At 45.1% G+C, this 11397-nt stretch overlaps 1 protein-coding gene across 5 annotated transcripts in view; it reads right to left on the bottom strand.

The window, feature by feature from the left end:
- Nucleotides 1-788: 788 nt before the first annotated feature.
- Nucleotides 789-11397, bottom strand: part of LOC148139510 (uncharacterized) — a 46727-nt gene continuing 36118 nt past the window's right edge. For 4 of the 5 annotated variants that reach the window (XR_015753557.1, XM_087980793.1, XM_087980795.1 and 1 more), the window contains 2 exons: nt 4218-4320; nt 789-3661 (listed from right to left, as the gene is read on the bottom strand). Coding sequence is in view for 3 of the 5 variants with exons in the window: in XM_087980793.1 (XP_087836919.1) it covers nt 3654-3661; nt 4218-4320 (111 nt within the window). In the remaining 2 variants the exon portion in view is untranslated. The remainder of the gene's footprint in view (nt 3662-4217; nt 4321-11397) is intronic. The other variant, XR_015753558.1, reaches the window with a different exon arrangement.

The raw sequence follows: 11397 nt of genomic DNA, 5'->3' as shown, positions 1-11397 counted from the left end.
TTGCCTCCCCCCACAATCTCAGGTGCCAGCTGCCTCTTGTCCACCCACATGGGCATGTTGAAGAGCATGACAGGAGAATGGATTGAAACCGAGAGTTCAATGCCAGAATGAAATAGGAAGAAGGAAATAGACGGGACTTTTGGATCCCAGGGGATACAGACTCCAGGATTAGTCCTTGTGGGCATTCCCGCAGTAACACGAGACAGCATTCCATGATGAGCGTTAAATCCGAGTGGCAGTAGAGGGAATCACTGAGCATGAGCAAGTTTAGTTCAAACACAGGAGGTTTGTTCAGTCAGTAACAGTGTGTTAGACATGGATGTGAAGTGAGCATTGAGGGGAAATGTTACCACAAGCTGCAGATGGATAACTTTCATTGGAACAGGAGGAAGCCATTCAGCCCTTCAACCCTGCTTTACCATTCAAGAGATCATAGCTGATTTGTGGCCTAAGTTGCAATGTTCAAAACTCTCCAAACTCATCAATAAACTCTTCTGCAACAGACAAGATCAATATACAAAAACGAAACATCTGCAAATGCTGGGAAATCAGGAACAAAAACAGAAATTGCTGGAAAAAATCAGCAGATCTGGCATCATCTGTGGAGAGTGAACCTTTGGGTCCAGTGACCGGTCAGGTGACCACCTGCAGCTGACCATTCTGCCTTTTCTGGAACACTCTCTGGAACAGGTTCCAGTGCAAGGGGAATGAGACTGTCAATAACAACTGAGAGAAACAGGAGGACGTGCTCAATCAGAATAAAACACATTTTGGTCTTCCACTTTTAATTCAACTGTAAAAAATATTCATTATCATTTCAGAAATAAGATAATAGGCCAGTAATCAACTCTTCATGTCATTGGGTCTGGGAGACTGTGTTAATTCTGACCTGGTCCAGCCTACATGTGAATCTCGACATTGAATAACGTGGTTGACTCTGAACGATCTCCTGGGCAGTTAGAATGGATGACAAATGCTGCCCCAGCAAGTGATGCCATGATCCCATGAACAAACAAAACAAATCCAATCGCTGTGGTTAGTTGTGAACTCGCCGGTGTTATTGGAAATGGACGAATGGGAAGGTTTATGGGGTAAAGGGAGAACAATGGCATTCAGTGAAGTGATCCTTTGGAGAGCTGATAAGCCAATCAGCCTCCTTTCGTACAGTAACAATTCAGTAAATATTTCATTCTGAGCCCTCTAAGGAAATATCAGGGCAGGGTTTATAAAGAGGTCAGATTGAATGAGTGTCTCGGTGAACACAAGTGAGACACAGGTACAGAGAGGTTTTGGGATGGATTAAATTATATTTTATACATTTGCATAGTCATCAACATTACAGCAGTTAAAACTGGGAGTTATTTATGCAGCTGAAGGGGATGTTGTGTAAAGATACCGTAGTTGGTGCTTATTTTATTCCAGGAACACCAGCCGAGGAGCACATCCTTCCTGTATCTGTCCTCTTGAAGATTTTTCTTCCTTTGAAGTGTTTCATGTTTAGATACTCCAGAGAAGACAGCTTCAAGCTCCTCAATCTCTCCTGCCAGTGCAATGCTGCTGTTAGAATTCAACTCACTGGTGCATGTTATTGGCTGCTTCATGGACTGGAACTGGCAATTGAGACTGAAAGGTTACTGTATAAAATACCTTCAATGGTATTGCCAGACGAGAGTGGTTTTAGGGAAATGACCTTGACTTACGGGCATTGAGTGTCAGAGCACTTCCTGTTGTGGGGCATCCTGTTTAGATACAATCTATTGATAACTATTAGAACTGACTTGCAGTGGCTCCGTCAAAGTGGTCAGAGCATTATGGCTGTCATCGAAGCTGGTAACAAACTTCCCATGGGTTAAAAATCGTAAATGATAGAGTAGGTACGAGGTCTGATGGCACTGTTGGAGTATTGATGTTGTTAATCACATTAACTCGGCTGGAGTTGACTGAATTTATATTGTCTCTTTCTGAATCTCAGGATGTCTCTCTGGGCAGTAAGTCTCCACAAACAGCAATGTGACAATGCGCAGGGATCATCTGTTTTGATTTAAATTGTGACTGTAGCACTGCTGCTTCACAGGACCAGGTACAAGGTTGGAGTCCAGCCTTGGCCAACAGCCTGTGTGGAGTTTGTACATTCCCCTATGATTGTGTGGGCCCCCTCCAGGTGCTCTGGTTTCCTACCACAGTTCAAACATTTGTGGGTTTGGTGGATCAGTTGTGCGAAATTGTCCACAGTGTCCAGGATTGTGCAGACTCGGTGGATCAGCCATAGGAAATGCAGTGTTACAGGGATGGAGTGCTCCAGGTGGGATGCTCTTTGGATGGTTGGTGGGGTTTGATGGGCCAATGCTCTCCTGCCACACTGTTGGGATTCTATTCTATGATTGAGGATAAAACAGGGCGTTCTTAGAGAAGGAGCATGTGGTATGTTTCAATGCTCTCTATGCCTTTAGATCGAGGTTGGCATCGCAGGGGATACCGTGCTTTATCTCCACTGCTGCCCCCTCACCCCTAACTCTACTTTGATTTAGTCCCTTCCCATTCTGTCATTTGAAATGGTTTGCTTTGCCCGTAATGGGCTTTGTTTGTAAATATTCAATTGGTTACACGGGTGATTTACTGCAGGTGATTATATATTAACAAAACCCAAAATGGCGTAATGATGAACGTGGGAAGGTTGCTCAGCTGTGTGTGATAACACTTCTAGGTAGGAGAAATGGGGGGGAAAAGAACACTTCACAGCTCACAGAAGGAGAACTGAAAAGCAGTGAAATCAAACAAAGGTTCAGACAGAGAGGGAATATTTCCCTGGAGTTTGAGTAACTGGAAAGAGATGGTGTCCGGGAATAGACAGGATTTTGTTTTACAAGGCATTTGAAATTTTTAAAAACTGTTATATTCAGATAGTTTCATTTCTTTTCTTTTAGTTTTATTTATTGTGGAATAAATAGCTACAATATTTTAAAACCAACTTCACAAATGTTAAATAAAATCCATCAAACCGTCCCTCACTGAAAACTGATGTGGAAGTGCAATCTCCTGGAGAATCCCTGCCCACTTCTTCCTACCTGGGCTCCAAGGCTATATACATACCTGGGAGATAGCAGCAGGAGGCCATTCGGTCTTTCAATCCTGCTCCACCATTCAAGGGAAAACAGCTAACCATGCAGCTCAATCTCCTGTTCCTGCTGTGTTCCAATCCCCTTTCATGACTTTACCTTGAAGAACTATATCTAAGTCCTCCTTTGGCTTCACCACCTTTTGTTCCAGTGGCGTTGCGGTGTTACTGTGTGGGTATAGGCAGGGGTATTGTGATGGTGCTGCCTCCTGGAGGACGCACTCAGCGTCCCTCATCATCCTGCAGTAACACCAACTGGGTTTCAGCAACTAGAGATAGAAACCATTTCCAGGATATGGGCATCACTGGCTCAGCCAGCATTTATTCCCCATCTCTAGTTACCCTTCAGAAGATGGTAGTGAGCTGCTGTCTTGAACCATTCACAGTCCATTTGGTGATGATAGACCGACAATGCTGGGAGGGAGAGTGTTGCAGGACTTTGGCCGAGTGATTCTCTATCTTTGGTTCTTCAAATGTTGTTTAACTTAATCACAATCTGTATATGATTTTGAGATTTCAGTCTGCAAATCTTCACCATCTAGCACCCTGTATAAAGGAATATGTACAGATTAGAAATTCAGAGCAGACAATTCTAGTTTCTCTGGAATATCTTTTTCCCCTTTCTTCCCTCAAAGCTGTAACCCTCCAGCCCACTTACTCTCTCCCACCATTCTGACTCTACAACCCCCTAAGGTACACCCTCCCCATTCTCATGGAGTTGTTGATAAATAGGTCTATGCCACCACTTCCCGTCCCTGGTTAGACGCTGCACCCTTTCTGGGTTCACTTCCTTTCCCTTCAGTTGCTGCAAGTCAATAATGTAACAGCAGAATGAAACAAAAGGAAACAGACAGGGAGGTGGCAGATCCTGGACAGTAGAGGAACCTTCAGTCTGGGAGAATGGGTCAGATTCTTCTTTGTTTCTCATTGGTCGATTCCAGTGTTATGACAAGTTGGGGATGGAACTTGGTCCCATGTAGGTGTGGTGACACTTTGACCCTCCAACAGATCAATACTATAAGCAAATACGTTCCTCCTCCAGCCAATCACAGTGTGAAATCCTTTCCACTAGTTCCCCCAAAGCACATGCTCCAAAACTCACCCACATTCTGTACTTGTGCAGTGCCGGGTTTCCCCACAGACGTGTGGTCCCTGCCTCGGAATTTGGGAGTTGCAGTCCTCATGCAGCCACTGGATCCCTGTCTCTGGAACGTGAATGAAAAGTGTGGGGTGGAAGATGTTGTGTATTGGATCCCCATTCAGACACACGGGACATGTGGGCTGTCACTGGGATTTACTAAGACATCCGCTTAGACAACCTGATTTCTGATGTAAGGAACATATATTCAGCCAATTGGGGGTTAGGGAGATTAATAAGGGGCAGCAGGTTTTAAGCAGAGGTGGCTCAGTGGCTAGCACTGCTGCCTCACAGCATCAGAGACCTTAGGTGACTGTGGGGAGCTTACACATTCTCCCCATGTTTGCATGGTTTCATGCAGTTCTCCAGTTTCCTCACACAGTCCAAAGATGTGCAGGTTAGGTGGATTGCCCATGCTAAATTGCTGAAAGTGTCCATGCATATGCCGGTCAGACAATTAGCCATGGGAAATGCAATGTTACAGGGAATGAGTGGGTCTGAACGGGATGCACATCATAGGGTTGGTGTGGACTCGATGGATGAATACCCTGTTTCTGCACTATAGGGACTCTATTCTATTCTCATGAGGAAGAATGTACTTATCTCGATGTGTTGTGAATCTGTGGAATTCCCTACTCAAAATGTGGTGGATGCCAGGACAATGAGCCAATGTAATGAAGAGATACAGATGTTGAACTTGCAATGGGTTGAAGGGTGAGAAAGAGCTGGCAGGAAAATCCAGCTGAGACCGATGTGAGCTCAATGATCACCTTTTTAAATGGTGGGGCTGGTTCTCCTGTGCCCAGTGCGTCTCTTCTTACGGTAATAACTGGAAAGCTGAATCCAAAACTCACCACTTTCACCAAAGGAGATTTTCGGAAAATGACATAGTCAGATGGATTAGCGTTCCAAACTTAGATAGTGAGGAAGTGTGTAGGAGATAATGATTTTGCAATTTTAAACTGAGGGGAGACAGTGATTTATGGTTTTAGATTGTGTAGTACATTCACACCGTCCAGAATACGTTGTTGTGAATATCTATCCTGTACTTTATTACAAAGCCAAGGTCACTGACAATGAAAACCAAAACACCCAGGTAACATCGTCTCACCTTGTAATCTGATAAAAGACTTCTGATAAGTCTGGTTGAACTTAGAACACAGATGGAAAGCTGGAAGATTAGATCCACTCCCAAGATCCTGTGCTTTTTAAACAAAAGCAGACTACAATAGGATGAGGCAGAAGTTGGCTAATGTAGACTGGAAACAAAGACTTTACGGTGGGAAAGTTGACAGACTGCGGGAATATCAAAGCAATTTTTCAAACTGCTCAGCAAAAGTATATATCAGGGAAAAGGAAGGACTGTAGGAAAAGGAATAATCTGCCATGGGTGGCATAGGAAATAAGAGAGTCTATCAAACTGAAATAGAATGCATACAAATTGCCAAAGACCAAGGAGATTAGAAAAGGTTTAAAGATCAACAGAAAGCGAGATGGGATTGGGGGAGAAAAGTGATGAGTAGCTATCCCCAGGGACAGAATAGCAGTTTACACTGTTAGAGGGGAACCTATTGTGTGAGGAACATATGGCCTCTGTAATTGTTGAAGCACTTAACTGTTACCACAGAGATAATCCTGATCAAGTTAAAAATCACAGCACTCTCCAAAAGCTTGTACTTCCAAATAAACCTGTTGGACTATAACCTGGTGATGTGTGGTTTTTAACTTTGTCCAACCCACCACCGGCTCCTCCACATCAGAATCCTGATAGACAGCCCCATTGAAACTGAAGCACCTGTCAGATACTTGAGGGAGCCAAAGGGGCATGGGGGGAGGGGTGTGTGGTTTAACCACAAAGTGCTGAACTGAACTAGACTTTCAAACTGCCGTTGCCATGGAGATAATACTGAGATACAGTTTCTATTCAAAGTCCCAAACCACAAAGGTATAAGAATGGGAGCGGCACATCGGACAGGTGGGGAGTTACCTGGTGCTGCCTGGAGGTGTTCTACATGTACACTATCCAGGTAACTGCCATGTTTCATCAATAAAGACTCAAAGAATAGCTCTCAGAGTTCTGTGCCTAGCTATTCCTATCCAGCAGGGTTCAGGAATATGAGGACACAGCAGTCAGTCTTCACAGTGGAGGATACGAAGAACATGCCAGTAATTGATAAGGAGACTGAGGAAGGTGAGGACCTAGAAACAACAGTTATCATGAAAGAGTTAGAGCTGGGCAAGCTAATGGAGCTAAAGGTAGACAAGTCTCTTTGCCCTGATGGAATACATCCCAAGATACCAACAGAGTTAGGGGGAGAAATAGCAAATGGACTTAGTCATAGAATCCTACATCAGAGACAGGCCCTTTGGCCCAAACTGGCCCATGCCGATCAGAATGTCCATCCACGCTAACCCCATTACCATGCACTTGGCTCATCTGATTCTGAAACTTTCCTATCCATGTATTTGTCCAAATGCCCTTTAGATGTTGTTAACAGACCCGCCTCAACCACTTCCACTGGCAGTTCATTCCATATACATACCACCCTCTGTGTAGAACAGTTGCCCCTCAGGTTCCCTTTTATTCTTTCTCCTCTAACCTTAAACTGATACCCTCCAATCCTGAATTCCCTGGGAAAAAGACTGAGTGCATTCACCTTACCCATGCCTCTCATGATCTTATACACTTCTTTAATATATTACCCCTCGGTTTCCTCTGCTCTAAACAAAAAAGTCCTCGCTTGTCTAACCTCTCCCTGTAACTCAGACCCCTGAGACCTGGCATCATCCTTGTAAATTTCTTCTGCACCTTTCCAGTTTCATAACTGGAACCTACACTGCACTCATCACATTTCCCGTGTTACCCCACGGGGCACTGGAACCGACGTGACAACACCAATGAATTACAATCCATGATCGACAATTCACTCCGTTACAACAATTCCATTTTCACAGCTTCTTCCATGATGCAGGAATCCTTTTGTCTTTCTGGTTTCATGGTAAATTGCCCTCATACAAAACCAATCTGGGGCTTAACTGTTCCTGGGAAATGTGCCATGATTTTTTAGACTTTCAAAAACCAAATGAAATCTCTCTCTACAGTCATCACACTAACACGGACTTTGCTGTCTCAGTACTTTTTCCAGCCACACTGACATTTGAGATATTCGTCCACGGGCAGAATGCACACCTTTCGTTCCAGATGAAAAGGCCAATGATATCCAGATCGGCACGGATCCAGTAACTATCAAAACTGAACATGAAATTCAATTTGAATTTCTCAACTGCAAATTCCCCCTTTCAGTACTCTACAACAGAGAAAACAAAGTGCTGGAGATCCTCAGCAGGTCTGGCAGCATCTGAAATGGTGACAGATGCAGGAAACATTGCAGCCTTGAAGAAGTGTTCAGATTATTACACCAGGCACGTGCGCTTGATGACCGGTATGGAGAAGATGGGGGCATTGTGTTCAACAGTTTTATACCAGAGACTCTGACCCCATTTTATTCTGTGTTTCTCTGAGATTCCCTCTTTTCAGAAGCAGGCAGGAGTGGGAAGCAGTGGAGAATGTAAATGATGTGTGACCTTCCTAGTGAGAGGATTTGAGTACCGGAGCAGGGATCCCTTTCTGGAAGGGCCTTGGTGAGACCACACCTGGAGTACTGTGTGTACCTTTGTTCCCCTTTCCCAAGGAAGGCTCTCCTGGTTACTGAGAGAGAGTAAAGGAGGGGCACCAGCCTGAGTCCTGGGATGTGTAGATAGTTAAGGGCTGCAGATGCTGGAAGTCAGAGTTTATACAATGTTGATCTGGGGAAGTGCAGCAGGTCAGGCAGCATCAGAGGGGCAGGAAAGTTGATGTTTTGGGTCAGGACAGTTTGTCAGTCCGAATGAATAGTCCTGACCCGAAACATCAATTTTCCTGCCCCATCGTATCCATGCTGGTCATCAAACGCCTATTTATTCTAGTCCCACGTTCTGGCACTCCATGTAACATCTTGGTGTGATCATCTAAACACTTCTTCAAGGCTGCAATGTTTCCTGCATCTGTCACCATTTCAGATGCTGACAGACTTGCTTAGGATGTCCAGCAATTTATGTTCTTATTGCAGATTTCCACCATTTTGCTGAAGCACATAGAGTCATAGATATGTATACAGCTCCATATTTTGTTGACTCACATTTCTGAGATGGCAGGACTGATGGCTGAAGAGGGACTCAATCCTCGTTTAATCCTCCTTTTCTTTGGCTTTCTGAGCTGCTGACTACATCACTAATATTCTACCTCCCATTCCCTGACCTGAATCTGACCCATATAAGCCGACACTTTAGTTCCCAACCCCCTGCCAGACTAGTTAAAACCTCACCAATGGAACTGCAAAAGCCCCCATCAGATTTGTCTCAGCTCTGCCCAGGGGTAACCGGTCAGGCTGGTATAGGACCCACCCAGAAACAGTCCCAGTGCCTGAAGAATCTAAACCTTTCTCTGGTACACCATTTCCCCAGCCACACATCCAGCTGATCTACCCTCTTATTCCTGCTCTCACGAGCACATGGCACTGGGAGTAAGTCTGACCTTATTACATTTCAGGAGCTACATTTTAATGCATCTCTGCTCTCCCTATATCTAGCTTTCAGGCCCTCATCCCTCTGTTTAGCAATGTCGTTGGTATCTGTGTGTTCCACCACCACGGGCTGTTTAACTTCCAGCTCCAGAAAGTCCTGCAGCCGCTCCATGATATTGCGGATCCTAGCTTTATGGAGGTAACATACCATCCTGGATTCATGTCTATGGTCACAGCAGTGCCCGCCCTAACACCGAGCACTGAATCTCCTGTCACTATAGCCGTGTTTCCTCTCTTTCCTCCCGCTCTGTGCAGCGGAGCTCTCTGTGGTGGCATGACCCTAGCTGGTGCTGATTTCCCGAGAAGCCACCCCACCCATTCCCATCCTTACAGAATCCCAAGCGGGATACAGTATCTGTATGAGAAGGGGATGACCACTGGGCACCCCTGCACCCCATTCCTGAGCCTTTTCCTTGATCTGATGGTCACCCATTCCCTTTCTGCCTGTGTAGCCCTCACCTGCAGTGTGACTAACTCACTAAACATGCTGTCCATAACATTCTCAGATGCTCCACAGTGAGTCCACTCACAGCTCCAGGTCTGAAAAGCAGATTCCCAGTAACTGCAGATGGACACACTTGCAGCACACATAGCCGTCAGGCACACTGGAAGCGTCCCTTATTTCCCACACTGTACAAGAGGACCACACCACGGGTCTGAGGTGCCATATCACAACATCTCTCTACATTCATCTCGTTACTCCCATTAAGAAAATTTAAATGAGTGCGCAACCTTCCTTCACTTCAAACATGTACATTATAATAAAAAAAAACTTTACTTCAGCAGATATGTCATACTTTAAAAACTTAAATACTCCGCAGGTATCACTGAGAAATTGGCTGTTCCCATTGGGACCACGTGAATTACTGAATGGCCTGAACTAAACTTGAGTTTCAGCTTCACCTTCTCCCAGTCTCACCTCACTCTGTTTACACCCAACTCCAAAACACTCTCATTGAGCCAAGCAGCACTCTCAGTGCAGCCTTGTCATTTTCAATGTCTGCTCACACCGACACTGCCCTCGGCCTCCTGTACTGTTCTAATGCATCTCAATGGGAGCTCAGGAACAGCATCTCATCTTTCAGTTCAGCCGTTTGCAACCCCAGAGTCAACATGGACTTCAGCAGTTTCTGGATGAACAGACAGTTGTCAGAATCTGGAATGTTCCACCTGAAATGGTGCTGGAATTTGAGTCCACAAGGAAATTCAATGAGAAGCTTGCAGGGAATTGGAAGTAGAGGGTTTACAGGTTAACATCATGAAATGGGTGACTGGGACTAAATCTGGCATTTGGATAAATCTGTGCTCTCTCTCAGGCCAATACCTCCTTCCACAGCTGCAGGGCCAAGAATTGAACACATACCCAAAGGGTGATCTGACCATGAACTTGAACATCTTTCTGCTTTTTGCTTGACAAAACTATTGGTGATATTTTCTCAGACTGAACAAACCTTTCTCGTTCCACAGTTAAATGCCAATGATATTCAGATCGTGATTACTCCGTGGACTGTAGAAACTTGTTTTTGAGATCCCAGTCTCAATTATTCTCAATTAATATCCTATAAAATGAATTCGCAAAACAAAGCTCACAATCAGTGCAAGATGAATAGTGAAGGCGAACACTTCTCTTGGTATGTGTTTGATGTGTAAACACTCCTCTTGAAATCACCCCACCCCCCCAAAAAAGAGGACATGTGCATGCGCCTTGCTGTACCTTACCCCAAATAAAGATGGCGGCCATAACCCAGGACCTCTCACTGCCTGAGGCCCACAGCTGTTTTCCTCTTTGCTGCAAATGTGGGACCAAGATTTTCTAATTCAGATTAACAACCTGCACAGAGTATGACTAAACCCTCCCAGTCTACACTGATACATCTCATCCGGTTTCTGCTGCCACTCTCCCCTTTCCACCTCCTGCAAACACCAAGGGTCATCACGGGTTCTGTGACCCTTCATCAGAACCGAAAACAGCTGGGAAAAGTAGAATCCCTATAGCGTGGAAACAGGCTCTTCGGCCCAACAATTACACATCCACCCTCCGAAGTTCATTTCACCCAGACCCATTCCCCTCCCTATTACTCTCCATTTCCCCGGACTAATGCACATCCACGAACACTACGGGAAATTTAGCTGGGCCAATTCACTGAACCTGCACATCTTTGGACTACAGGAGATAGGGGTAAAGAGTAAATAATAGGTGGGGACAGAGTGCAAAGAGAGACAGGAACATTTGTAAAGACAAAGGAGTGAATAACGATCTGGTGGGAGGGTGGAAAGCTGTTAGTGGAGGAGACAGGAACCTGGTAGCATCTGAGTGGCAGTGGTGGAAATGGTGACTGATGAGTTACATTGTGGCTGCAAAAAGGCCACACTTTAACACAAGCTGGAAGAACAACACCTCATCTCCCAGTCGGGGACCCTGCAATCCTCTGGCTTCAACATCAAATTCAATAATTTTAGGTCTGAACTCTCCCACGTCCTAGTGTCTTTGCCCCCTACCCCACATACCAGGCCTTGTTATT

The sequence above is a fragment of the Chiloscyllium plagiosum genome, unplaced genomic scaffold (assembly GCF_037043375.1).
Source record: "Chiloscyllium plagiosum isolate Xiang-an unplaced genomic scaffold, Cpla_swu_hap1 HiC_scaffold_38, whole genome shotgun sequence".
In the NCBI taxonomy this organism is placed as follows: Eukaryota; Metazoa; Chordata; class Chondrichthyes; order Orectolobiformes; family Hemiscylliidae; genus Chiloscyllium; species Chiloscyllium plagiosum.
The sequence above is the reverse complement of the archived record's forward strand: the minus strand, read 5'-3'. Positions and strand labels throughout refer to the sequence as shown.